The following is a 26042-nucleotide window of genomic DNA, read 5'->3' as shown; positions in this document are numbered from 1 at the left end:
CCGCGCGCCGCTCGGGCCCTCCGATTGGCCAGCGCGTCCCCGCCGGATGTGACGTCACGTCGCCGCGCGGGGACGGCGGGGAAAGATGGCGGCGCCGGGAGAGCCAGGGGAGGCGGCGTTCGCGCGGCGCATCGACCCGGCCCGGGAGCCGGGGCTCAGCCCCGAGCAGCGCCGCCTCATGGCGCAGGTGGAGCACGTCCAGCGCCAGCGCGCCCTGCAGCGCCGGCTCCGCAGCCGCAACGTGCTGCTGGCGCTCGGCATCGGCGCCGTGACATTTGGCATCTGTATCCTCCGGGGCCGGGGAACCGAGGGGCCGGGGGGCTCCGGGGGCCGCGCCCGCTGCTTTTCCTTAACTCCCCCCGCAGACGGTTACACCTTCTACTCGGTGTCGCAGGAGCGGTTCCTGGACGAGCTGGAGCAGGAGGCGGAGGCGGCGCGGGCGCGGGCCCGGGCGCGGGCCGAGGGCGCCGCAAGCTGAGCGGGGAGAACCCGGCCCGGCCCGGCTCGGCTCGGCCCGGGACTGAGCTGCCGCCCGCGCCAGGCAGGACGGGCCTCGAGGCAGCTGCGCCTGAGGGGTTCGGGCCTGCCCCGTGCTCTGCTTGGCCCGGGAGAACGCCCCGGGGGCTCCCCGCAGGCAGGCAGAGCCCGGCCCGGGGCCGTGCCCGCGGGAAGGACAGGGGCGCCCCGGTGCCGGCACTCCCCACAATAAATCCCTCACTGGAGAACGCCTCAGCGCCCGTTGTCACGGATCTCTTGAGCTGAGCCCGGCTCAGGGGCGGCTGAGGGGGGATTTTCTGCTTTGCTCTTTATCCTCACACAGTGAGGCAAGCAGCCGCGCGTCCTGCCCCACAGACACGCAGCAGACACCGTTTGTATTCAATCCGTGTTTATGAAAACGCTTTTCCAACGCCAGTTCATATCAAAGTGCTCCCGGATCGCGGTGCTGCAGCCGGCAGGGCGGGCGGGCTCCGGGGCTGGGCTGGGACAAGCCGGGGATCCTCGGGGCGGGCTCAGCTCCTTCCAGCCCCCCAGGACGGAGACGCCTCGCCCGTGTCCTCCAGCTGAGGGGCTGGGGACAGCGGGCACGCGGCTGTGGCTGGGAGCACGGGCTCTGCCGGGCTGGCTCTGCCCGCCCCGGGGCAGCAGGCACTTGGATGAGGTAGTTCACGGAGTCATTCTTGGCCAGCCGGCTACTGGGGAGAGAAGCAGCCGTGAGCCGAGCGCCGCGGGCTCGGCCGGGAGCGCCGTGGCATCCCGCCCTGCCCTTACCATGCGCCCGAGCTCGTCGGCGAAGGTCACGCCCTTGTTGAGCCGCTGCTCCTGCGAGCCGGTGCTGCTGCCGCTCAGCGAGTTACGGCGCATGATGCCTGCGGGGACAGCGCGAGTGAGGGCGCGGCCGGGCCGAGCAGCCCCGTGGCCGCCGGGGATGAGCGGGCGGCACCTGCGGGCGGTGCCAGCTCCAGGCGCTGCAGGCTGTTGCGGCGGGACGGGTTGAAGCTGCCCTTGGAGAGGCGGCGCTGGCGGCCCGACAGCATGGCAGCGGGCGAGACGATGCCCAGCGGCGGCTGCTTCCCCATGCGCAGGTACAGCTCCTCGATCTCCTTCTTCTGGGCGCTCTGCAGCAGCTGCACCTCCGCCAGGTGCCTGCGGAGAGGACAGGGGCTGGCAGCGGGGCCTGGGGAAGGGACAGCGAGCTCCCCCCCGGGCTGGCTGGGAGCGCGGGTCGCCTCCCAGGTGCAGCCCAGCCCCGGCTCACTTCTGGCGCAGGTTCTGCAGCTCCTCCCAGATCTCCTCGTCCTCGCTCTCGGTGTCATCGCTGCTCACGTAGGACAAGCTGCGGGAGTAGCTCAGCCACACCTGGCTCAGCATGGCCTGCGGCACGTTCTCTGTGCTCTCTTCCCCAGGGCCCTCCCCTGGGTCGCTCCCCGCCGGCGCAGCAGGAGCGGTGCCCCCCTCGGCTGGCACCTCCTCAGCCTTGGGGCCTCGCTCCGCTGCCTCCGCTGCCACATCCGAGTCGCTGCTCGAGCTGTGGCTGGTGTCGGGCACCGCGGGAGGCGGGGAGCCGCTCGCTGCTGGCTCCGGGCCGTGCTGCTCCCCGTCACTGCTGCCCAGCACCGCGGAGCTCACGGCCAGGTCCCGGGCTGGGACCACCTGGAACCGGCCCAGGACCTGGGGCTTGGCTTCTGCGGGGGTCAGGGGCAGCTGGTGGGCTCAGGGCACAGGGGCTGGCCGGGCACTGCGGTGCCCTGGCACAGGCACAGCCTCGGCCCTGCCCCGCTTACCTTCATTGATGGGCGAGAGCTGCGCCTTGGGCGCGCTGGGGGCTGGTGCCTCCGAGATGATCAGAGAGTGGCTGGGCTTGGGAGCACCGGGCAGCACCTGTGGGCACCTGAGCACATCAGCAGCCCCACCCCAGGTCCTGCCACATCTCCTGTCCTCCCCTCCGTGCCCTGGGATCTGCCACCCGCTGCATCCCAGTGGCTCCACAAGCCATGAGGCTCCATCCCATCCCAGTGCAGCATCCGCAGCAGCCACCCAGCCCTGCTGACACTGAGCTCCACCTGGAGCAGCCCTGGACAACCCTTGTACACCCACACTCACCGTGCTGCCCTCTGCACTCCCAGATGTGGATGGGCTCAGCAGCTGCAGAGGGCTCCCCACGGCCTCGCTGCCCGGGGGGCACGTTGGGGCTGGTGCCAAGGGAAGGGAGGATATGGGCACTCCAGCAGTGGGGACAGCACCTCCCACTGACTCTGGGATCCCACTGCCAGGTGGGACTGGCTTGTCTGTGCTGGTGGGGTTGGGGTAGACAAAGCGTGGGGCACCGAGGGCAAGACTCTGTGGCCGTGGCAGCAGTGGTGGGTAGAGGTGCCCACCTGAGCTGGCAATGGAGGAGACAGTGTGGGCCACAGTCATCACTGCCAGGGAGAACACATTGGCCAGGGACAAGAGGGGGGTAGTGGGGGACAAGGGTGTGCTGGTCACAGCGGGGCTCAGGGGGCTGCTGGGCTCATGGGGAACAGGAGATGGGGGGACAGGCTGGGGGGACAGGAGGGCTTGGGGCAGGGCTGGGGGGACAGGCCCCCCTGGGGTCCCCTGGGGAGTCAGCGTTGGTGTCAGTGCTGGTGACGATGTGAGCCAGGATGGAGTCATCGAGACGAGGGGCCAGGTCTGCACTGAGCCTGCAGGGAGAGAAGCATCAGGAGCAGCCCCCAGGGCCACCTCCTGCCCCTGCCCAGGGGAGCAGCTGGCAGCCCCAGGGCAATGAACATGCCCAGCCTGCCACTGGTACCTGTGGGGGACCCGAGTGGCCCCGGGGCTGCCGGGAGCTCCACGGGACTGGCCAGGTTGGTCTCTGATGGGGAGCGGCTCAGCAGCGGCAGCACGGGGGACTGGACAGACAGGCTGGGACTGGTGCAGCTCAGGTCTGTGGCACAGGGGTGACAGCCAGGCTCAGCCAGGGCAGGACATGTCCTTTGAGACACTCAGGGCTTGGCTGAGGCCATCACCTGCCCTGCACGAGGCTTGGGGAGACGGGAAGGGCCCGCAGAGGGGCACAGACATACCACTGAGTGAGGATGAGGAGGAGATGGAGCGCGAGAGCCCCTGCAGCTGCAGGTCCACCTGCGAGAAGGGTGAGCTGAGCCCAGCACTGGGGCAGAGGCCCCAGCCAGGCTGTGCCAAGCCCCCACTGGGCCCCACCCTGGCCCCACCACCTGTGGGGACAGGAGCTGGAGTCTCTTCTGTGCTGGCGAGCACCTTGACTTGTCACAGGAGCTGGTAAGTGACCACAGGAGGACCCTGCACCCCAGCCCCCACCCTGCACTCCCTGGGGCCAGGCAGCATTTAAAGCCATGCCCAGCAGCAGCAGCAGCAGCTTCCCCAGCGCTGGCAGGGCCAGGCTGGCACTCACGGGGCTGCCCAGAGCACTGTCAGCCTCAGGGCCCTTGGGCAGCTCGGTGCCACTGCGGCCGTCCTTGCGGAGCAGGGTCTCCACACGGTGGATGATGTCCCGGATACGGTTGATGAAACTCTCCCTCTCTGACTTGAGGATGAACTCATTGTGGACCTGAGGGTGGAGGGGTCAATCAGCACCCAGCCCAGCCAGGCAGACCCCACCTTCACCCTCCCCCTGCTCTCACCATGGCGGCTGCAATTTCCTCCGGGTTGTCCCCATCCAGGTCGAACTTGAAGGTCACCATCTTGTTGTTGTAGGTCTGCAGCTGGCACTCCACCACTCGGTCGTTCTTGTCGGAGATCTGTGGGCGGCAGGGCTGGCTCAGCCCAGGAGAACCCTCCTGGCCCTGCCTGGCACTTTCCTGGCCCCTGCCTGGCCCCTGTGGCACTCACGTTGGTGATGCGCAGCCTGGACCGGGCTCGGCGCCGCAGCAGCTTCCCCGAGGCTCTCTTGGGCGGCAGCTTGGTGCTCTGCTCGCTGGCTGACAGCCCCTCATAGCCATCACTCATGCCCGATGCCACATCCGAGGTGTAGCTGCAGGAAGCCCCAGCTCCAGAGCATCAGCATGGCCATTCCCAAGCACCACGCTCCCTGCCCGACCCCCCAGCCTCACCTGTCCACCGAGGAGGAGAAGCCACTGGCAGGGGGCAAATGCTCCGTGGGCAGCTGCACGGCGATGCTCTGCAGGGAGAGGAGGGGGTGAGCTGCTGCCACAGCTGCCCTGAGCCCCCTCCCCGCCGTGGGGCCGTGCTCACCGTGGGGAAGCAGCGCACGGGCCGGGTGAGGGGCGGGCTGGTGGGGTCCACTGCCACAAAGCTGCGGTGGGCCAGGTCCGGGGAGTCCAGGAAGCCAGAGGAGCTCAGGTACCCATCGGTCTCACAGTCGGCTGTGGAGGAGAACTGGCGTGAACCAAAGCCAGTCCCTTCCCTGGCTGGGCAGCTGGGGGAGGGCTGTGGGGCTGGGAGAAGCTGACAGACCCCCCTCCTGCTTCCCACCCAGCTCCCCTGCTGCCCACCCAGCTCTTGCCCCTTGGTGCCTACGTACAGGTGGCTGAGGAGTAGCTGGTGTGCCGGTAGGTAAAGTGCTGGTGCTGGTCAGCCTCGGGCTCCTCAGGCTCCAGGGGGAAGGTGCTGCTGAAGGCAGAGTCCCCAGAGCCAGGCGTGGCCAGGGCAGGCGTGGGGGCACCAGGTGGCAGCGGGGACTTGAGCTCCTCCAGCAGCCGCAGGACGCCCGGGGGCTGCTCTGGCTCGGCGGGTGATGGAGCGCCCTGGGCACGCTTCAGCTTCTCCCGCTTGCGCTTGATGGCGACCACACGGTCCCGCACAGCCTTGGCCACCAGCTTGTAGTCGGCCTCACAGACAAAGCCCAGGACCACCTGCACAGGAGGGAGCTTGTCACTTCGGGGTGTAGGGACCCCCCAGGGCTCCCCCACCTCTGTACCCACCATCTCCTGAGCCACCTCCTCTGCCACATCCTTGTAGAGCTCAAAGAGGAACTCGATGGCGTTGTTGTCCTTGTATTTGCCATGCAGCTTCTTCGAGTCGTCCATGCGCAGCCAGAGCTTGAGCCCAGACTTGACTCCATCATCCTCCTCAGCCAGCTCCACATGCACCCCGGTGTCCTCCTGGAAGAAGGAATGCTCCAGCAGGTCCTGGATGGTGTACCTGCAGAGGGCACAGCTCAGTGTGGGCTCAGGGCCAGGGGGACCCTGCCACCCAGGCCCCGCTCTGCCCCCACCTCTCGTTCTTGTCCATGCGGATGCAGCCTTCGATGATCTCCTTCAGCTCGGGCACCTTCACCTTGTAGAAGCTGCTGGGCTTCAGGCCCTGGGGGTAATGAGAGTGAGTGAGCACCTCCTGTGCCATCCCGGAGCCTGGGGCTCCCAGGGCCCAGGGAACAACCAGCCCAGGGCCACACAAGCTCTGCAGTGGCCCCGGTAGCCAGGCCACGTGTGCCTGCACGAGCCAGGATGCCCCAGGGTGCAGAGTTTCCACCCCAACAGGCAGGAGCTGGCAGGAGCCGGCCGTGACCGGTCAGGGCAGCTGCAGTGCTCCAGGCCAGGGTGACCGAGCACACTGCTCCCGTTCCACCCCATTAACACACTGGCAGTGCCTGGTGCAGAGCCAGGGATGTGGGGTCTGGCCAAGCCATGCCCCACCACCACCACCCACAGCTCCATCGCATGGCAGAGCAACCCCTCACTATCTTTAGACACTCACACAACCCTCACAGTGACACATTTTGTCAGCAGCAGGGCCTGACAGCTCCAGCTGACCGTGCCCCCTGCCTCCTGTGGGATCAGCCAGCAGCACCACCCCCAGCTGGGGCCGGGCCTCACCGAGGTGACCTTGCGGTAGATCTGGGCGGCGTTCTGGCACTCAGAGTAGGGGTACTCCGAGGTGGCCATCTCCAGCATGCACATCCCAAAGGCGTAGACATCCACTGCCTCGTCGTACTTCTCCTCGTACATCTCCGGCGCCATGAACTCGGGGGTGCCTGCAGGCAGCAGTGCAGCTCAGGACCCCCGGGATGCCCACCCCCTGCAGCCCCCACAGCTCCCAGGAGCTCCCTGCAGGCAGCAGTGCAGCTCAGGACCCCGGGATGCCCACCCCCTGCAGCCCCCACAGCTCCCAGGAGCTCCCTGGAGGAGCAGTGCAGCTCAGGACCCCCGGGGTCCTGCAGCCCCCACAGCTCCCAGGAGCCCAGCCCCACCTATCACACTCTTGGCAAAGGAGGCTCTCTTGAGGGTGGCCAGGCCTAGGTCCCCAATCTTGACGGAGCCCGTGGGGCCCGTGATGAAGATGTTGTCACACTTGAGGTCGCGGTGGATGATGGGGGGCGAGCGAGTGTGCAGGAAATGCAGACCCTTGAGGATCTGCCGGCTCCAGCGCTGCAGCACCTTCAGCTTCATCTCTTTAAAGCGCTTCAAATACCTGCCAGGGACCAACAGGGCTCAGACCTGCGGGGCTCAGACTCGTGGCCCAGCCTTGGCTCCAGCCCACCCTCCTCCCGTTGCCATCCTGGCTCAGATGACCCCACAACAAAGAGCGGGGACCCCGTTCCCTCCCCTGCCTGCCCCAATCACGTTTTCAGGGTGCCGGACGTCATGAGTTCTGTGACCAGCACGATGCAGATCTGGCCTTTGATGGTTGACTTCCAGGAGTCGTAGAAGCGGACGATGTTGGGGTGCTGCAGCCCCTTCAGCATCTCCACCTCCTCGCTGAACCGCTGCCGCTCCGTCTTGGACAGCTTCCGTGTCTGTGGGAGCCAGGGGGGGTGTGAGGAGGGCACGGGGATCCTGCCGAGCACAGGGGGCTGCCCTGGCCACAAAAGTCCCTCATGTCCCCATACGAGGCAGAGGAGGCTTCTGTGGCCGCAGCACAGACCTGCTGTCCCTCAGCACGGGGGCACACACGTGGCTGGGGCCACCCTGCGCTGTGGTCCCCCCACCAGCCCACTGCTCTGGGTGGGTGCACGACAGACGGGGCACCAAGGAACCCGTGCAGTTCCCCTGTGCTGGGCCCACTGCCCTCACTCAGCCCCCAGCTGGAGCCCACCACGCTGCCTCGGGACAGGGAACCCCAGGCTGCAGCTGGAGGGGACGTGTGGGGGTCTGCAGAAGCTGCTGCCATCCTGCCCCGTGCAGGCACGGTGGCCGTGGCTCTTGTGCCCCACCGGGGCTCCGTCAGCACTGGGCTCCGTGTAGCCGGGTGCTGGGCCAGCCTCAATGAGGCCTTTGTTGGGGAAAGCAGGCGGGGGAGGCTCCGGCCCAGGTTTTTCCATGTTCCTCCTGCTCGAGTTAATTAAAGTGGAAACACAAGCCGAGGGTGCTGACTGCAGCTGGGGCAGGGGCCAGCGGAGGGGACAGCCCCCTCATGCTGGAGGGACGCAGCCCCGGGGTGCAGGGCCAGGGGAGCTGAGCCAGGGCTGGAGCAGCCAGGTCCAGCCCCACAGGCTCAGCCCTGGGCAGGAGCAGGAGCAGCAACAACCCCACCACAACCTGGGGTCCTGCAGAGCGTGGGGGCCTCCAAGCTGGGACCCCTGCCCAGCCCACTTTCAGAGGCCAAGGAAACTGGAGCTGCCACAGAGCTCCCACCACCAGAGCTGCCAGAACTGTCTCGGCCCCTTGGCCAGTGGCCACCATCCATCAATCCCGTCGGCTTTCGTAACATTTTCATTGCATCACAGGCGGCCCCATGGCTTGGCTGGAGCTGCTCCATAATCCCCCCACATTTAATACATGCTCAGGGACAGGCTCAGCCCAGATGAGAACCTGAGCCTGCTGCAGCAGCATGAATGGGACCTTTCATAGGGAAGGAGGAAAACAGCACCCGAACCCCTGCAGGGCCAGCAGCACACACCGGCTTCCCTGCCCAGTGCCACGGTCACCACCACCCCTCTGGCCCTCTCCTACCCACTGAGAGCTGTCCAGAGGCTTCACTGCACCCCACAAACCTGCAAGGGCAGGAGGAAGCTGGCACGGGCTGTGAACTGGGCAGTCACAGGTGCCCACGGCTCTCCCAGCTGAGGCAGAGTGGACTCCAGCTGGAGCAGTTGTGCCAGCACAGCCCTCACTGTGCCATGCCCAGCACAAGGCCACCTCTCCCAGAGTGCCTGGAGTAAGGCCTGGGGGAGGCAAGGCTGTCCCCCGAGCCTGTGCCAGGGCTGCTGGGCTCACTTGGCATCGTTCCTTCCACACGACCCAAGTGGCAGCAGCTCCCAGCCCTGTGCTGATACTCTCCCTGTTGAGTGTGGGCATCAAAGGCCAGCCTGGGCACAGCCTGGCTGGAGGAACACCAGGAGGGGCAGGGCAGACAGGGCTGCCAGCACAGACATGGCACACAGCATGGGCACACCACGTCCTCTCCCACACAGGGCAGAGGAGGACGCTGGGGGTGGTGGCACGGGGACCACGAGGAGCGGGGTGGCAATGGTCCAGCCCATCCTGTGAGCCAGGAGCTGGCTGCTGAGGAGCCCAGCGCAGCCAGCACCAGGAGCTGAGGCCAGCTGCAGGAGAAGGGAGGGTGGGGACGGCTGTTGTCCCTGCAGCAGGAGGCTGTTCCCAGCCTGGCAGCACTCAGTGCCCTCTGCAGCACTCACAGGGCTCCCCCATCCCTGGCTCTGCACTGGCACTTGCACTCTGGAGGGGCATTCAGAGCAGCACCACGGTGGGGCACAGGGCCAGAGCTGGGAAGTGCCCAGCACTCTCCCTCCAGCCACATCCACAGTCCCAGGGAGATCCCAAGCCCCCAAGAGGAGCCAGCTCTCTGTGAGCAGTGGGTGCCAGCGCCTCGCTGCCCTCCCTGTGGGTCTGCCCTGCCAAGCAGGAGCTCCTGTGTGCTCACAGCCATGTGAGCACACACACACAAGGTGCCCTACAGCTCCAGGGCTGCTGGCTGAGGTTACCTGGGCGCTGGAGCCAGGGGAGGCACAGCAGTGCCTGCTGCCCAGAATGCTTTTGCCCACTTGGGGAACCCCAAGGGGTTCCACAGGGAAATTGCACAGTCAGGTATTTACAGCCAGACCCCACTCTGGGCCTCTGGTTTCCTCCCTGTTTCCTCTTTCCCCACCGCCCGCAGCACCTAGGACAGAAATAGTGCCAGGCTAAAGCTGGAAAGCACAAACAGCGGGGCTGTGGACAGACAGACGCTGCGTTCAGGACAGGGGACAGGGATGGGCAGGTCCCCTGAGGGGTCTCAGGGAGACAGAAGACAGGCAAAGCCAACCTCTGCTTCACCAGGCTCTGAGGAGGGAAGGTCAGGGCAAGGACAGGAGGGAGAGCTGGGGTTTGGGACTGGGATCCATCACGGCAGCTGAACCAGGTTCTCTGGTGCAGAACAGGTCAGGCCTGAGGTTAAGTACTCATTTGGAATTGAAAGGCAATAGAAGGAGAACTGTGAAGTGCACAGGACAAAGCTATTTTTAAAATGGCAGAACCACAACCATTTTTATTTGTGGTTCCAAATCCCATATTTGTGTCACAGTGTCCAATTCTTTGCATGATTGCTGAAGAAAACAAACTTCTAAATGTCTGCATCTGTGCTCTCAGCCCCCTGTGGGACACAGATTTGGGTACAAGAGACACTGAATAAAGAGCAATCAGTGGAATGGAGCCAAACACTGGGTGGGGAGGGGAGAGGGCAGGCACGGGGTGGGAGCAGGGACCTGTCTGCATCCCCTGGGAGGCTGCAGGACCAGAGGGGTCAGATCTTCCCAGCACCGTGGGATGCTCATAGGAGGGTCCTTGGCAGGGGACCCCAGCCTCTCCACAGCCACCCCCAGGGGACAAGTGAGTGGTTGTGCCACTCCTGCCTGGCTGGCAGGACCAGCAGCAGGGCCAGCCTGTGCCTGCTGGGCCGGGACGCGGGAGCATTTTGCTTCCCAGCTCCCTTCTCCCCTCCACCTGGGTGCTGCAGGCTCATCCCCTCACAGCCCCTCCAAGACACCAGCAGTGCCTGCACGCAGGGAGGAGCAGGAACAGGACCTGCTGCCAGCCCTGCTGTGGGTGCCAGGCCCCAGGGCAGGGGACGTGGGGCTGAGACCCACGGGGAGGGACACGAAGCTGGCTGAGCGGGAAGCGCTGCGGACAGCTGACTCATCCAGAGAAGGAAGGTCCTGGCTCGCCAAGGAGAGCCTGTTCCAGTCAGTGGTTGCCACCTGAAGGGACTCAAGACAGCTCAGGGGCGTTTGGATGGAGCTGTGGGGCTTTGTGAGGGCAGGAGAACTGAGCTGGCTCTGAACTGAACTCTCAACAACTGAAGCAACTGTGCAGCCCATGGGAGTGGGGGGCAAATCTTCACCTTCCTCACTAAGAGACCGTAGTCAGCCCTCTAGAAACCACCCACCAGTCTCTCAGGATTTCTTCTTGCTCTGCTGGGCTGCAGCCACCCCAAGGACCCAGCCCAGGCAATGCACTGAGCTTTTAGGAACAAGACAACAAACTCGCAAGACACGTTTTTCTGTGTCAACAAGGACTTGGACCTTCCCACCACAGGAGCCTTCCTAGGATCAGGAGCCTGAGGGAGACTTTGGACTTCACCAAAACCTCTCCCCAGGAGCTCCAAGGAGAAAAGGCAGCCCCACAGCACAGATTTCCCTGTGCACCTCCTTGGACAAGATCAGGTCCATCAAAAGCACTTGACGGGGAAAACACATTGTGGAGGCAGCACTATCACCACTGCTCTCAGCATCCTGCTGGCAGGCTGCAGGAAGCCAAGGAGATGGAGAATGTGGCAGCAGAGAGGAGATGGGGATGCTCCTCAGAGATCTGGAAGCACAGGTCCAGCTGCTTCAGGCAGAGAGGCCCTGGCAGCATCACAGAAAGCACCCACAGGTGACCATGTACAATTTCAGCCAAGGTCAAGCAGGCAGAGAGCACCAAGGTCATGTTGTACCCTGCTCCCAGGTGACAGCCAGCCCCAGCTCGCTGCAGGCACGAGCCCCAGGGCACACCAAGGGCTATGGCAGCAAACTTTGGGAGGCAGATCCAACACAAGCACAGGCAGGCATGCAGAGAGGGCACTGCTGCCCTCGCTGTCCTCCCACGAGCTGCTGAGCATCAGAAACACAGTGGGATGCTCAGCCCCAGATCCACCTGTAAAGCACCAGAGAAAGGACTGGCATCAAGAACGTGGGCACCCTGGCATGCTCCATAGTGCAGGCAGCAAGAAAGCAAATGGAAAACAGCACGTGATGAGCAGGAGGGCCAGGAGCGGGGCTCTAAGCAGGAGTCTGGGTCCAGGCCAGCAGACCCACGAGGCACCGAGGCACCGGCAGTGATGGGCGCAGTGCAAGGCAGCGAGGGGAGCCCGCACCGAGCCCTGCCCCGCTGCTGTGGCACCGGGACCGGCAGAAGCGGAGGCTCGAGGGTGCCTGCCCTCGCCGGTACGGGCTGCAGCCCGGGGAGGTGCCCCGCGGGTCCCACACAGCAGCCGGGCAGGGTCAGGGCCGGGGAGGGCTGCCCACGGAGGGAAACTGGACGGAAGAGGGTCCGAGTGCCTCCGGGAGCCCCTTGGCCCGGGGCGGGGCAGGGGCCGTACCTGCAGCTCGCACCAGGCCACCTCCACGGTGGTCTCCGTGTCCAGCCCCTTGTAGACGGTCTTGAAGGAGCCGCGGCCGATCTCGATGTCGAACTTGAGGAACCGGCCGTCGGGGGAGGTGGCGACCGCCCGCGTCTCTACCTCCTCGCTCTCCGTCTCCTCGGGCTCCCGGAGCCCGGCGGCGGCCGGCGGCGGCGGCGGCGACACCCCGCGCTCCCCGTCCGGCGCCGGGTACCCCAGCAGCTCCAGCTCGGCCGAGCTCCGCCGGTTGAAGCGGGAGGAAGCACGTCGGGAATCGCGCCCCGAGGGCCGCCGGCTGCGGTTACGGTGCGGGGCCCGTCCGGTGAGCCCTGGAGCGGGCTCCGGCTCCGGCTGCGGCGCGGAGCCGCTGTCCGCCCGCTCCGCCTCGGGATGGGACATGGCTCCGGCAGCGGCGGGCTCGGCCGCCAGCATCGGCTCGAGCGGTGGGAGCGGCCGCTCCCGCGCAGCTTCGCACCCGTTGTCTCCGCCACCCCGCAACCGGGAGCGACCGCCGAGACCCGGTCCGGGCGCCGGTCCCGGCACCGGCACCGCCCCGCCCGGCGGCACCGCCCCCGCCCCGCCGGGCAGGGGTACAGCACCGGCACCGCACCGGGCAGGGGCACCGCACCGGGCAGGGGTACAGCACCGGCACCGCACCGGGCAGGGGCACCGCACCGGGCAGGGGTACAGCACCGGCACCGCACCGGGCAGGGGCACCGCACCGGGCAGGGGTACAGCACCGGCACCGCACCGGGCAGGGGCACCGCACCGGGCAGGGGTACAGCACCGGCACCGCACCGGGCAGGGGCACCGCACCGGGCAGGGGTACAGCACCGGCACCGCACCGGGCAGGGGCACCGCACCGGGCAGGGGTACAGCACCGGCACCGCACCGGGCAGGGGCACCGCACCGGGCAGGGGTACAGCACCGGCACCGCACCGGGCAGGGGCACCGCACCGGGCAGGGGTACAGCACCGGCACCGCACCGGGCAGGGGCACCGCACCGGGCAGGGGTACAGCACCGGCACCGCACCGGGCAGGGGCACCGCACCGGGCAGGGGTACAGCACCGGCACCGCACCGGGCAGGGGCACCGCACCGGGCAGGGGTACAGCACCGGCACCGCACCGGGCAGGGGCACCGCACCGGGCAGGGGTACAGCACCGGCACCGCACCGGGCAGGGGCACCGCACCGGGCAGGGGTACAGCACCGGCACCGCACCGGGCAGGGGCACCGCACCGGGCAGGGGTACAGCACCGGCACCGCACCGGGCAGGGGCACCGCACCGGGCAGGGGTACAGCACCGGCACCGCACCGGGCAGGGGCACCGCACCGATGGCACACCGGGCAGGGGCACAGCACCGACACCGCACCGGGCAGGGGCAGCACACCGGGCAGGGGTACAGCACCGGGCAGGGGCATCGCACCGATGGCACACCGGGCACGGGCACCGCACCGACAGCACACCGGGCAGAGGCCCCTGGACGGCGCCCAGCGCTGCAGCTCTAGACACGGGCTGCCAGCAGCGGGCGAGCGCCCCGGCACCGCTGCCGACCAGCCCGGGGTGCTGGGATGTCCCCTCCCAGCCGGGGGACACCGCCCGGCGCCCACCCGGACCCAGGGGCTCCTGCTGTCCCCTCCCCGCAGGACAGCCCCTTCCCTGCCGCCGCCCCGTGGGGCTCCGGGGCTGCTGTGAGTAACGCAGCCGGAGAGCGACGCAGGAACGTCCCTGGTTTAAACATTTCCTCGCAGTTTCTGCCTCTGGTCCCGGAGCAGCGTGTCCTGGAGCAGCCGGGTCTCGCTGCCGGGACGCGAGTTCCCCCTCACGCTGCCCCAGAGAACCCCGCTCGGGGTCACTACGGTCCGAAATCCTGAAATTAGGGTCACGCAAATAGGAAGAGTCGAAGGTGTGTGTCAGCCCCGCGGGAGCCAACAGCCGGACAAGAGCGTGTTGTCTCTCCAGGCTGAAGGAGAAGGTTGTTCTGCCGGTGAGGCTGTTTACACAAAACACAAAGCAATTGAGGCCACCGCTGATTTCTTTTCCCTGAGGTCAGATTGTTTCTACTCAACGATACCGGAAACATTAAGGGGTGGATCGACAAGGGAAGGCAGTCATGGTCTCCCAAACGCCAGCCTGGCACCCGCAGGGTGATGCCGGGTGACTGGAGCTGCTGACCCGCAGCACGGCTGCGGCCACGTCCCGCACGGCTGCTCCCCACAAACCCCCGCTGGCAAGAGGGAGGGACAAGTGTTCAATGAAATGTTCCTGGCCGACCTGTGTCTCTCTGCTGATCTCTGCTCTGCTACCCCCAGCCGACGCACCTCTTCCTGCCCGAGGAGCCGGGTACCTCCTTCCCACCCAGGGGTTTGACCGATGCCTCCCTGCCAAGAGCTGCTCGAGCAGAACTGGCTGGTGAGCAGCAACCACATCCCCACTCAGCCCTGCACCCCTCGGAGCACGTGAGGGGCTTGGTCCCAGGTGAACAAGCAGCACTGGCAGAACACCACGTCCAGCACCAGCCCCTGCAGGGCTCTGCCTGCTGCTGGGGTGCCCGTGGCCACTGAGCCAAAAGGCCAGGACTGACAGGCCACAGGTGCAGTGCTTGCACTGGCCCTGCCATGGGTCACTCTTGGGTTGTAGGATGCAACGTGGTTTGACTCAGCTCTGTTAAACAATGCTCTTTGTTCAGGTGAGCCTTATCAGAACGGTCTCAGCATGGCCAGAAAAGGGGGCATGCTGCCCGAGGCCCTCTAGGTTGACTCTGTGGCTGCCCCCACACGGGGGTCCCTGCCAGGGCCCACGCACTGCCCAGGCCCAGGAACACAGCCCAGGCTGGCAGGGAGCCCCAGCTCTCCAACCAGAGACACAGAGCCACGTAGGGATCTCAGTTTGGTCCCTGGCAGGCTCATGTCTCCTTATCAAGGGTTTCCATCGTGAAACAAGATGCCTTGGAAGATCCCAGAGGAGCAGGGGAGTATTCCAGTCCAATGAGGCCCCTGCAGACAGGAGAGGAAATTAGGGATGAAGTTTGCTCCAGCTGCTGCCCTCCCACACCTCCCTTGTGAGTGGCCTGAGAAATTCCCTAAATGATCTTCCAAATGCCACTCCACACCAGAACTTGGTAGGGAGGTGGCAGTTCAGGAACAGGTCCTCTCCTGAGCTGGCCAGGAACACCAATCTGCAGCCAGCTTGGCCTGAAACCAGGAGGCTCGTGTTCCACAATCAGGCGCCCACTGCAGCTCCCCAGCGTTATCAGGGTGACATTTCTGGGCTGCAGGTGCCAGTGCCAGGCTTCACTTTGAGGAACCGCCACAATCAGGGAACATAACCCATTTCTCGCCTACATTTGGCTGCCAGAAAGAGTACAAGGAACTGTGTAATCGCTCTCCTCAAAATTAGATCGTGAATCAAAGCCCTGCTCAGCTCCAGGCTCCACCAAGCCCTGCCAGGAACTGTCTGCTCTGATTCCAGAGCTTGGGGCAGGACCACAGAGGGGCCAGGATGGGTGTGGATGAGGGGGACGCTCAGCTGGGGCTGCAGAGCACAGGGTGCTGTCCCAGGAGGGCCCCAGGGACACCCAGGGCTGTTTCACTGCTGGCTTCACCATCCCATTCCCATGGGATCTTCTGTGTCTCTCACCCTAACTCCCGTGAGTGCAGGGAGGAGGAGATGGCTCCCAAACCTCAGCTGTGGCTGTAGCCCTGGGCAGATCACTGCAGAGGATTTCCTCAGCCCAGAGGCACAGATGGGACCCGCCTGCACATTTATCCCAACATAAAAAGTTATCAAACTGAAACAGTTCTTGCTCCTAAGAAGCTGCATTAAAGAAAAGCTTTCTCGGAATCTTTCCTCCCTCACCAGCGGGATCCGAGTGTGCCCAGCCTGATAGTGCCTTATCTTGGCACCAGCCCCTCTGAGCTCTGCCTCACCCTGGCCAGCGAGCCCTAATCACCATGGCCAGATGTGGCCAGGGCCTCTGAGGGGCCACAGGCTGGAGGAGGGGGTTGTACCAGCCACCCCCACCTCCCCAAAACCACCCTGAGCCACCTCCTGCAGCGAGCCCCTCCCCAGGGCTGTGTGGCTGGGCCGGACAGCACCTCCACAGAGGGACATCTGCTCCCTCCAGGGTGGCAGCACCAGCTCTGCCACTCCCAGGACACATCCCACGGCCTCAGCAGTGGCACCTCAGCCCCAGCAGTGGCACCTCTGTGCAGCAGCACTGTCCAGCCCAGGGAAGCAGGTCCCAGAGGGTCCTCACAGGCACTGCTGGATGTGGCCTCTGGTAACCAGCCCAGAGGGTGTGGAAAAGGAATTTTACAAAATGTCCACTCTGCAGAGGGGACATACTCTTCCTCCTCCCCTTCCCCCCCCTCACTGAGTAAGCAACTAAATGGGAAGCTGAAAAAGAGATGGGAATTGCTGCCAGGAGTGGCTTGGAATGAAAAGCTGGTTTTAGGCTTATCTAATGTCACATCAGCCATTTCCTAAGAAGGGAGCAAATTTAATTAAGAACACAGACTCCCTCAAGGACAGCCAGGTTACACACAGCACTCCCAGCCTGGAACACAGTGCTGGGAGGTCGGGATTGTGCACACAGGCAGAGAACAGACACTCCAGCCTGGCTGCTGAAGGGATCAAATTGTTTGGGGTCAAATACAGACAACTTCAGGCACAGAACCCTGCTCTCTGCAGGGCTACAAGAGCAGCAGGGCAGACAGAGCAACCACAGAGGGAAGGGCAATGCAGGTGGCATGAGAAGGAAAGCAGAGGCAGATCTTGGACATGGAACAAACCCAGGGCAGACTGGGAGCACAAGAATCCTACACAGAGACTTTGGTGGCTGCAGATATAGAGGGATGATCCCTGAGCAAGCAGAGGCTGTCCAGCTGTGGGGACAGCTGCACTGCAGGGCTCATGGCACAGGCCATGGCACAGCCTGTGCTGCTGGGTTTGCTCAGCACCATCAGTGGCAGGACCATGACAGAGCCCCTGGGGGTGATGGTCCTCAGAAAGGACCCACACCAGCCCAGTGTCAGTGACTCTGGAGCACTGCTGGTGCCTTTGTTCAGCACAGAAGTGCTGGCACTCAGGAATTCCTCCACAGCACTGCTGAGCCTGGCACAGAGAGGAAGCCTGGGCTCCAGCCACAGTTCCAGAGCAATGTGCCCACACCAGGGCAGCACGTCCCAGCAAGTCCAGCTCAGTGGGCTCCTGTAAAGGACAAATTTTCATATTTCACAGCCCCCAGACTCCAGCATCTCACCTACACTGAGAACTCCTCAATGCTGACATCAGCTGTCAGGAGCAGGTCAGCCAGTGCCAGGTTGTCCCCAAGGGCAGGGAAGGCCAGACAGGGGCAGCCTGTGAGGTGCAAGTGCCATCTGCTCTGCTGGGCCCCAGACTGACCTGAGGTCACACCAGCACTGTCCCCAACCTCTGCCAGTGACATGCACACACCCACCAGGGAAAGGTGGCCCTGCCCCAGCACAGCCATCTGCTTCCCCAGGGCTCACAGGGTCAGCAACTGCACCTGGGCCACAATTTCTGACAAGCTGAGGACTTTGTTATCACCTAAAGCTGAGTCATCCCTCTCCCAGCCACAGTGGTACAGAGCTTACCCCATCACCTCTGCACAAACCCAGGGGCTTCCAGCAGGCTGCACATGCAAATTTAAAGTAAATGTTGTCCTGAGAAAGGCAGCAAGGATCCCCTTCTCCTTTCTTCTTGTGCTGTTTCCCACCCTGGAACCACTGCATTTCCCTGGGGCAGACAGGAAATAAGACTGAAGGGCAAAAATCTGGTACACTGCTCTGTTTTGTCTCTGATGGAAAAATAAAGATAGATGAAAACAGCCAGGCTGCTCTATAAATACATCTCATTTTAATCACCTGAAATTAGTTCCCTGGCTTCCCCCAGCCTGCTTGGCAGCAAGTGCATTTCCTTCTGCCACTGAGGGCTCCACAGCCAACCCCTGCTCCTGCCTCAGCCCCTGGCACTGCAGCAGGACTGCAGGACCCAGGCACGTGGCTGGCAGGGACACAGGGGGACCCTGTGAGGCCAGGCTTGACCAGCCAGCTGGGGCTGCTTCGAGGCCATCACAGGCACAGGGACCAGCAGCAGTCCAGTTTCACTTCTGGGTGGTCCCTCTCAGAACTGCCTAGAGCAGCTTCAGCCTCCTGAACACATCAACAGGGAGAACAGACAGACAGAGGAGCTCAGGATATTCCTAAGTCTTTGGAAGGGTTCTCAGACTCATCTTGCCCCAAGAAATCCCAAGATGCAGCTACTTGCAGTCACAGTCTGAGGCCAGGCCCAGAGAGGAACGCTTGGCAGGGAGAGCCCAGCCTGCAGCAGGGAAGGGGAGGAGGCTCCAGTCAGAAGAACTTGACGCCTCGGCCGTCATCCAGCGTGATAATCTCAGCCTTGTGCTCCTGCTGCAAGGCCTGCAGGGCACGGAGCAGCGTGTCCTCGTCCAAGCCATGAAACTCTAGGGAAGGACAAAGATCAACAGGAAGAAAAAAATAACATCAGGAAACAAAGAGGTTTGTGAGGTGCAGGGGCTGGGGGCAGCGATGCTGAGGGCTCTCAGAGCACCACAACACTACAGCAAATCCAGAGTGATGGAAACACTGAGAGGATCTCATCTCTGCTTGGGGAACAGGGCCTAGAGGTCAGCAGACAGCAGGGATGAGTCACAGCAGCCTGCAAGGCAGAGCTGGGGTTTGGCTTGGAAATAAAACATTCCCCACCACACCAGATAAAATGCTAGGCACTGGGGAAGGGGAAATGCAATTACAGAGGGGGATGCTCCTGCAAAGTGATAAAAGCCTTTGCAGCAGCCTGTGCCAATGGTGGGAAAGGGTGAGTTCACACCTGACATTTAAAAATATTTAATCTACAAGACTGCAATCTGACAATCAGCTGTTGACATGCTCCAATTCAGCGTGCTCTGAAAACCTGCTGCAGAACACGAGCCCCAACTTTACCTTCATTCTCTGTGTCATCTCCACTGACCAGTTCATACAGCGTGAACACAGAGTTGGTCAGGCCATTCTTGGACACCTGGAAACACAAAGGCAATACAGCAAATTTAATCCATGTGGCTGCACATCCTTGTCCAAATCTCTCACACGTCCTGGAGAGTGTAAAACTGAGTGTGCACAGCACTTGAAGTGAACCCTGGGGCAGAGGGGTCAGGAGGTGCAGCCGGGGGGAACGAGGACAGGGCTGCTCCTCCTGCCTGTGTGTTTCACAGCGAGGAGCTGGGCCAGGCAGTGGTGCTGCCCTGTCCTCACACGGGGGGACAACACCACCCTCACACTGCAGCTCACAGCTGACAGGCTGCTAATAACTGCTCACCTCTCTGCAACAGAGAGAAGTGCAAGGAGAAAGGTAAAAGCAGCGAGGAAGCAAGTAGTGGTCTTTCCTAAATAGCAGCCCCATCCTCAGGGACCCAGCCTGGTCTGGGTGTGCAGCCCCCGTGCTCTCACCCATTGATAGATGAGCTTTCCCCATTCTTCGGGTCTCTTCCACATGATCAGAAAGCTGGTTTTGTTCTTATCTAACCATTCCAGGTTCCCTAGAAGCAGTAAGGAACAGGGATTGAAGCAGGGCAGTCAGAAATAAGGATCAAACACTCAGGTTTCAGGACGTGTGCCAGACAGTGCACCCCGAGCAGCCCCCAGCCCAGCCCAGCCCTGCACACTGAATACTGCGGTGTCTGCAGGAAGCGATTTCTCTGCCGAGCCCTCCCGTCCCCGCACAGCTAAACCCGCCTGCCACGGAGAGTCCGGCCCGGGCGGGGCACAGCCCAGACCCGCGGGACGGAGCTGCCCGGTGCCTGAGCCGGTGCTCTTGCGGGTCGGGCACCGGCGGCGGCCGGAGCACGGACGGACGGGCGGACAGACGGACGGACGAGGCACGCACCGTTCTTGCGGAGCTCCTCCAACACCACCTGGATGGATTCCAGCGGCAGCTTCCCTGGGCGCGGGTTAAGGAGGCGTCGGCGGAGGCGGGGGTAGGGGCGAGGGGGGCACGGGCACCGGGCACCGGGCACGGGCACGGGCACAAAGGATACGCTGCAGGCGGTGGTTGGCGAAGAGCGGGATGTCCTGAGCCTCCCGCACCGTCATGGCGGGCAGCCGGTGCTCCTGGCTGTAGGCCAGCGCCAGCGCGCACCAGGCCGACAGCTGCTTCTGCCGCGTCTCGCCGTTGGGCTGCAGCCTGCGGGGCCCGGTCAGCACGGGGGCGGACGGGCACCGGCACCCCCGGTTCCCGCGCTCCCCTCCTCTCCCCGTTCCCCCAGTCCCAGCCCAGCCCCGGCCGTGCTCACGTGAAGAAGGGAGGGAAGCTGTACTGCCAGGGCCACACGAAGCTCATCGCCGCCGCCGTTACCGGAACCGCCGCCGCCGCTGCTTTCCGCCCCGCCCCACTTCCGGCCCGGCAGCGGGCCACGCCCACCCAGCGGGGCCACGCCCCGATGAGAACCCGCCCTTCCTTCGTGTGACCACGCCCCCTTGTAGCCCCGCCCATCCCGGACGGCGGCCCCGGTTCTGGTGCCGGTTCTGGTGCCGCAGCGTTCCCCACGGCAAGAAGCTGCCCGCAGACCCGCGCCAGGAGGGCGCTGGCGGTGGGAGCTGGCCCGGCCCGGGCCGTGGAGGGATCGAGCGGCCGAAGAACCAGCGCCAGGCGTGGGGGGAGAAGCGTTTAATCCCGGGCCGCGGGGTGGGGAAGGCGCGGGAGGAACCGGCCGCCTCCGCTGCGCGGGGTGGTGGCCCCGAGAGCCCACCGGGCGGTCGGGCGGCCCCGCAGCCGGGGCTCGGTGCCCCGACGCGGGCAGGGAGGGCGGCTCTAAGCCTGCGCCTTGCCGTCCTTGCTGCGCCAGATGACCAGGGTGACGAGGAAGGGGATGAGGCAGATGGGTGCGATGATCATGGCCAGGAGCACATCTTCGGGCGGGTCGAAGTACACCGGGTGCTCCAGGGTGCAGTTGTGGAAGTAGCGGTGGTGGCTCTGGAAGATGTACTGCTCCGCCAGGGCGTTGGGGTAGCTGTGGTTGAGGCGCTCTGCCCACTCCTCCAGGCAGCGCTGCAGCTCGCTGTAGGGCCTGGAGGAGAGCCGGGACACCGGCAGGGGTTGGGACACCGGGGACACACACCCCGCACCAGCGGGACTCTGGTGAGTGCCCAGCCCCTGCCCCTGCTGCTGGAGGGGAAGGTCCTGCTGGCCCCTACCTGCTGATGACTTTCCACTCGCACAGCTCCGATGTCATCACATTCCTCATCAGGTAGACGAAGTAATCCCAGCAGTGCTGTGTGATGGCGGTGTAATTCCCCTCTGTGAGGAAAGGTGCTGAGCTCGGGCAGCATGCCTCTGCCCACAGTGCATCATCCCTGCCTGCCCCTGCTGCCAGGTGACACCTGGCATCTGGAGCACTGCCCAGGCTGGTGGCAGAGACACCAGCACAGTGAGGGATGGACCCTACAGCAGCCCTGGGATGCTGCCTGGAGCCTGCAGCAGCCCAGGGCAATGCCAGGGGCACAGAGGGAGGGCAGGCTGCTGCTGACTGCCCCCACTGTGGGCAATGGCAGCAACAGCTTCATGGCACAGGCCAGCTGGTTTTGGGATGGCTTGGGGAAAGAAGGGGTCATTCTGTGTACCATTGCCAGCCCTGGCCAGGGTACCATTTGTCCTGTAGTGCTGCCTGGCCCTCACTGAGCCCCAACACTCACCCATGGACTGGGTTGTCCAGTTGGATGTGGCCGTGGGTGGGCTTGTCCCAGTGTCCTGGCTGAAGCTCGTTGTCACGGCGTCTGTGTGACAAAGGCCAGTCCCCAGGAGCACTGCAGAGGGAGGGACACAGGGTGAGAGGGGACACAGGGTCTGAGGGGAGGATAAGGGTGCTGACAGGGCTCAATGCACAGGGGCTGCCCTGGCAGAGGCTGGGTTTACAGGAAGTAATTGATTTTGGGTGTCCCTCAGGGACACTGGAACCGGCAGGTGGGGCACAGGGAGCCAGAGCCTGGCACATGCTGGGGCTAGGGCATCCAGCCCTGGCATGGGCAGGGGCTGTGGGGAGGGGCTAGCCAGGCTGCAGGCAGCTATCCAAATGTCTGGAGGGGCTGTTTAGGGGCTACGAACCATGGGGAATTGTCACAGCATGGGGGCAAATGGAACCCCCACCCATGGGGAGCCAGCGTGGTGCTGCGTGTCAGCCGGACAGGGCTGGGGCAGGAAGAGGAAGCGCTGGCCACAGCACAGAGCTGCTGGAGAGCCCCTCCGCCTGCCATCAGTTCCACACCCAGCACAGCCTGCCAAGGGCGTGGGGCACGTCTCGCCTGGCCCACGGGAGCCCCATGGCTGGAGGAGACTGCCCGATCCATCTTCCACCTTCGGCTGTGGGGCACTGATGCTGGCTCCACGCTGAACTGCCGGACTGAGCTCTCCTTGGGCTGCTTGTGGGGAGCTCTGGCACAGCTGGGCACACGGGGCGCTCCTGGGCAAGCACACTGGCTGTGCTAAGGGCAGCCCACCCTGTCCCGATCTCTGTCCCTGATGGCCCCATGCAGCCCCCCTGCCTGGGCATGTGTGGTGCTACAGCTCCTCTCCCAGCCCGGGTCTTTGCAGGGCTCCCTGCCAGATGGTGGCTGAGCGTGGTGGGAGCTCCCCACAGCGCCTGGTGCTCACCTGCAGTGCCCCCCGGCCATGTCTGCCCCAGCTAACCTCAGCGTTGACAGGCTGGTCCCATTTTGGGGTGGGGCGATGGGGGCGGGCTGAGCCAAGACCGTGGCCCCAGGCCCCACGAGTGGGAGGGCGGCCACGTGCGGGGTGGTTCGGGGTGCGGAGCCCCCGGGGCCGCGCCCCGCGCACTTACCGCAGAGCAGCAGGAGCCCTCGGGAGAGACGGCCGGAGCTCATGTGCGCGCACGGTGCCATCCTGCCAAAGCCTGCCGGCTAACGACCGGGACAAGGATTTCAATGGAAATAACAGGAAGCAACTCCTTTCCTCTGACAGGGGCAGTTTGACTACAGGAGACGTGTGAAAAATGAGATTGCTCAGTGCTGCTCTGAAGCGGCTCTCCCGGCGGGACCCTGCGCTGTCCCGTGCGGTGCCGGCCCCCGCGGGCATCGCTCCCGCACCCCGGCACCCACGACGCCCGCGCCTCACCCACCGGCCTGGAGGATCCACTCCCTGAACAGCACGTCCAGCGTTACGAGGCCGCGATTTGTTTACTTGTGTATTTCTCTTTAATCCTGTCTGGGCTGGGTTGTGAAATCCCTCGTCTCCTGCGTGGAGGGCAGGCAGCCCAGCAGCGGGGGGAGTGGACGGGAAAGCACAATGTCCCCGGACGGGTGCTGCCGCCCGGGAATGGGGGCGGCAGGGGGACCCACGGCCCCAAAACCGCAGTTTCTGGTTCACCCGGGCACCTGCCCCACAGGCGGCACTGCCGGGGCAGCCCCAGCTCCTGCCCGTGGCCAAGGAGGGAAGGGTGGTGACACAATCTACCCCAGGCACGAGGCCGAGGAGGTGGGGAGAGGGCAGACACTTGGCCGACCCTGGCAGTCCTTGGCCCCAGTGCCTTCCTCCTGCGCTGCCCAGCCTGGCGCCCGCTTGACTCTGCCGGAGCCCCCCTTCCTGGAGCAGTTCCCGCCCAGGGGCCCATGTCCCCCCCACTGGGGGTGGCATTCCTGCAAAGGACCTTTCACGCCTGGCCGGGGCAGAGCGCAGCCCAAAGCCTCCCCTTTAGCCGCCTGCAGGCACGCAGAGCAGGGACCGGAGTGCAATGCAGGACAGCTCGGAGGGACCGGACCCTCCCTGCTGCGGATCGCACTGGGCTTCAGCTCCCCAGCAAAGGTCCTGGCAGAGCTGTCTGATGCTTCCCAGGCTGCAGCAGCCACCTTCTGCGGGCGAGTGGCCACATCTGGAAGTCATCCCCGGCACTCCAGTGGCGGCAGGGCTGGAGCCACTGGTCCCTGTTTGTGGTGGAGCCGGCGGAGCCTCCAGCCGGGTGGCAGGAGCCTCTGCCAGGGAGACACCCAATGATCTCAGCGCGGCCCCAGGGCTGGGACTGCCGCCCCCCTCCTGGGGCGTCCGGAGGGGATGGGCAGGGACAGGACGGTGGCTGCCTGCCAAGGGCTTGGGCTCCCCACCCAGCCTGGCATCCCCGGCGTTCCCTGCCAGCCCCAACCTGGGGTGCTGAGGAAGGAGATCAACCCGTGCAGGCTCGGTTGCCTGTGAATCTTCTCCCAGAGATCCCCCAGGCAGATGCAGCATCTGGAGCCCGGTGCCCAGCCTCCCCTCGTGCCATGGGACCCACTCCATGCCCAGGGAATCCCAAGCTCCCTATCCCTGCTCTGACCTGTCACCCTCACCCTCAGTCCTCTCCTAACACTCATTAGCTGCCAGGACTGGGAGGGAAGGAGGCTGTCGCTGGCCACTCAAAGACCTGGGGGCACGGAGGAGATGGGCAGCTCCTCCCTGGGGTTTGAACCCCTTTCTGGGCTCTGCTGAGTGTGAGGGCAGCTGCAAGGGGCACGAGGCAGCCAAGCCCCTTGGCCACAGCCACACTGGGGGCCAACTGCCCAGCTTGGGGAGCCTGGTCCCTGTGCAGCTGGTGAAGTATTCAGGGTGGACCTGCAGAAAGAAGGTGTCAATGCCCCAGGCCAGGGCAGGAGAGCAGCTGACCAGCAGCTGGGTGCCACTGGAGAGCTTGCTGTAGGTGCTGCGGAGGGGACAGCATGAGGCCAGCCTGCAGGGCTGGGGACACACCCCTGTGATGGCACTGCTCCAAGTGTGCAGTGGCACTGCTGGGGTGATGCTGACCCATCTGCTGATCTCATCCCAGTAGCAGCAACCTAACTTGGGGATGACCATGAGGGTGGCATGGAAGGGGGCCCAGTAGTAGAGGGAGATCCAGCCCTGGGAGGTGTCCTGGCAGTGGGCTGGCACCACCAGCACCTCCGGAGGTCCAGCAGTGCACCAGACAGACCCTGGGATGTCGCCCCACTGCCAGCACTCCCTCCCAACTTTGGTTTCAGGAGGGCTGTTTGGGGTCACCCCTGGACTCTGCCCAGGATGAGGCAGGCACTCTGTTGTGCGGTTCAACACACAGCCCTAGGGGTCCCACATTAGGGGTGCCTGTGGCTGTGGGGGCCCCATGGGATCAGCCAAGCCAGGAGTGAGCCTGTGAGGCTCCTGCAAGCCCAGCGGATTGCACAGGTCTCACCCAGGTGAATGGGGAGGACAGCCAGGATGGCAAGAGGGCAGCTCTACTCACCATCCTCATCCAGTAGTCACCCAGAAGGACAGACTGTGTCATGGGTGGTGGTGGGACCTGTGGGACCATGTGAGGTCCAAGGGGTGCTGGACATTGCCCTGCCAGTAGTAGAGTCCCCTGCCATAGGACTGCTGCAGAAGCTGGAGCCACATGGGATATGGCACCTTCATCCTTGAGATCCCCATGCTCAGCGTTCCCATGGCTTGCAGCAAGGAGACACAGGATGCCAGGGCTGCACAGCCAGGAGCAGCCCCAGCGCCCAGCTGCTGATCTCAGTACATCAGAGACCCCTCCTCCTGCTCCCAGGCTGAGCTGAGCACAGCAGAGGTGAAGGGGCTAAGGAAGCAGAGGGCTCCCGGCTCTGCCTTGGCCCTTGCAACCTGGAAGAGAAACCAGCCAACACCAGCCCTGGAGGCAGACAAGTGTGTGGCAAACCCTGCCCAGAGATCCTCCAAAAGAAGGCCAGGAAGGGCCAGGCGAGCTGTACAGCTGCACTGGGCCAGAGGAGAGAAATAGGCCAGGGCTCTGTGGGGACTCACTGTGTGCCAGACCCCGTGCCCAGCCTGGGGCTGTCTCCGTGCAGCACCCGCGGGAGCAGAGACAGGAGCGGGCAGCAGAGCAGCCCTAGCCCGGGGAGCATCCTCATCCTCCCGACAGCGGGATCCCAGCAGCCGGGCTGGGGCTCCCCCGGGCATCTATCCCGGACCTCGGCCCGTCCCAGCACTGTCCGCCGCTCCCGAGCCAATG

General features: G+C 64.5%; 4 protein-coding genes across 8 annotated transcripts; 1 reads left to right on the top strand and 3 right to left on the bottom strand.

Annotated features, from left to right (window-relative positions):
- The first annotated feature begins 27 nt into the window (after positions 1-27).
- On the top strand, positions 28-732 carry LOC121347597 (cytochrome c oxidase assembly factor 3 homolog, mitochondrial). Its single transcript, XM_041426342.1, has 2 exons — positions 28-284; positions 366-732. The coding sequence occupies exons 1-2, from the start codon at positions 86-88 to the stop codon at positions 476-478; spliced, it is 312 nt and encodes a 103-aa protein (XP_041282276.1). The 5' UTR covers positions 28-85; the 3' UTR covers positions 479-732.
- Positions 733-865: 133 nt separating this feature from the next.
- WNK4 (WNK lysine deficient protein kinase 4) lies at positions 866-12598 on the bottom strand. 2 transcript variants are annotated; one of them, XM_041426329.1, is made up of 20 exons: positions 11998-12598; positions 7044-7216; positions 6671-6891; positions 6297-6454; positions 5696-5784; positions 5403-5622; positions 5003-5333; positions 4714-4844; positions 4572-4639; positions 4351-4492; positions 4143-4259; positions 3914-4069; positions 3567-3624; positions 3293-3427; positions 2602-3182; positions 2283-2379; positions 1757-2183; positions 1442-1644; positions 1270-1367; positions 866-1193 (listed from the first exon to the last, which is right to left on the bottom strand). In XM_041426329.1, exons 1-20 carry the CDS (start codon positions 12448-12450, stop codon positions 1191-1193), a joined length of 3861 nt encoding a protein of 1286 aa, XP_041282263.1. In that variant the 5' UTR covers positions 12451-12598; the 3' UTR covers positions 866-1190. The 2 variants fall into 2 exon arrangements, with proteins under 2 accessions (XP_041282263.1, XP_041282262.1); XM_041426328.1 differs by having other exon boundaries at positions 866-1190.
- A 3906-nt stretch (positions 12599-16504) lies between these two features.
- On the bottom strand, positions 16505-20559 carry VPS25 (vacuolar protein sorting 25 homolog). 3 transcript variants are annotated; one of them, XR_005954258.1, is made up of 8 exons: positions 20352-20559; positions 20097-20242; positions 19946-19999; positions 19510-19598; positions 19006-19081; positions 17908-18506; positions 17638-17779; positions 16505-17380 (listed from the first exon to the last, which is right to left on the bottom strand). XR_005954258.1 is itself a non-coding variant. In XM_041426339.1 (6 exons), exons 1-6 carry the CDS (start codon positions 20549-20551, stop codon positions 18394-18396), a joined length of 678 nt encoding a protein of 225 aa, XP_041282273.1. In that variant the 5' UTR covers positions 20552-20559; the 3' UTR covers positions 17883-18393. The 3 variants fall into 3 exon arrangements, 1 of the variants encoding a protein (XP_041282273.1); XR_005954257.1 differs by having other exon boundaries at positions 16505-17779; XM_041426339.1 differs by lacking the exons at positions 16505-17380; positions 17638-17779 and having other exon boundaries at positions 17883-18506.
- Positions 20560-20710: 151 nt separating this feature from the next.
- On the bottom strand, positions 20711-23300 carry RAMP2 (receptor activity modifying protein 2). 2 transcript variants are annotated; one of them, XM_041426341.1, is made up of 5 exons: positions 23190-23300; positions 22893-23043; positions 21751-21861; positions 21253-21355; positions 20711-21125 (listed from the first exon to the last, which is right to left on the bottom strand). In XM_041426341.1, exons 2-5 carry the CDS (start codon positions 22951-22953, stop codon positions 20870-20872), a joined length of 531 nt encoding a protein of 176 aa, XP_041282275.1. In that variant the 5' UTR covers positions 22954-23043; positions 23190-23300; the 3' UTR covers positions 20711-20869. The 2 variants fall into 2 exon arrangements, with proteins under 2 accessions (XP_041282275.1, XP_041282274.1); XM_041426340.1 differs by lacking the exon at positions 23190-23300 and having other exon boundaries at positions 22893-23189.
- Between the last annotated feature and the right edge of the window lie 2742 nt (positions 23301-26042).

Source organism: Onychostruthus taczanowskii, unplaced genomic scaffold (genome assembly GCF_017590055.1).
Source record: "Onychostruthus taczanowskii isolate IOZ18803 unplaced genomic scaffold, ASM1759005v1 scaffold91, whole genome shotgun sequence".
NCBI lineage: Eukaryota > Metazoa > Chordata > Aves > Passeriformes > Passeridae > Onychostruthus > Onychostruthus taczanowskii.
This window is presented reverse-complemented; position numbering and strand designations above follow the sequence as displayed.

Excerpts from the sequence above, each read along its gene's own strand:
- WNK4 (XM_041426328.1), bottom strand. The coding sequence starts at position 12,450 with ATGCTGGCGGCCGAGCCCGCCGCTGCCGGAGCCATGTCCCATCCCGAG. Across the intron at positions 3,625-3,913 it reads ACAGTGCTCTGGGCAGCCCC|GTGGACCTGCAGCTGCAGGG; the intron begins GTGAGTGCCAGC and ends CCCTTCTCGCAG. Across the intron at positions 3,183-3,292 it reads GCCACTCGGGTCCCCCACAG|GCTCAGTGCAGACCTGGCCC; the intron begins GTACCAGTGGCA and ends CTCTCCCTGCAG.
- RAMP2 (XM_041426341.1), bottom strand. The coding sequence starts at position 22,953 with ATGGCACCGTGCGCGCACATGAGCTCCGGCCGTCTCTCCCGAGGGCTC. Across the intron at positions 21,356-21,750 it reads CTGGACAACCCAGTCCATGG|AGGGGAATTACACCGCCATC; the intron begins GTGAGTGTTGGG and ends CTTTCCTCACAG. Across the intron at positions 21,126-21,252 it reads GAGTGGAAAGTCATCAGCAG|GCCCTACAGCGAGCTGCAGC; the intron begins GTAGGGGCCAGC and ends GCTCTCCTCCAG.
- LOC121347597 (XM_041426342.1), top strand. The coding sequence starts at position 86 with ATGGCGGCGCCGGGAGAGCCAGGGGAGGCGGCGTTCGCGCGGCGCATC. Across the intron at positions 285-365 it reads CGCCGTGACATTTGGCATCT|ACGGTTACACCTTCTACTCG; the intron begins GTATCCTCCGGG and ends CTCCCCCCGCAG.
- VPS25 (XM_041426339.1), bottom strand. The coding sequence starts at position 20,551 with ATGGGCGGGGCTACAAGGGGGCGTGGTCACACGAAGGAAGGGCGGGTT. Across the intron at positions 20,243-20,351 it reads AGCTTCCCTCCCTTCTTCAC|GCTGCAGCCCAACGGCGAGA; the intron begins GTGAGCACGGCC and ends CGGGCCCCGCAG. Across the intron at positions 19,599-19,945 it reads GGAGGAGCTCCGCAAGAACG|GGAACCTGGAATGGTTAGAT; the intron begins GTGCGTGCCTCG and ends TACTGCTTCTAG.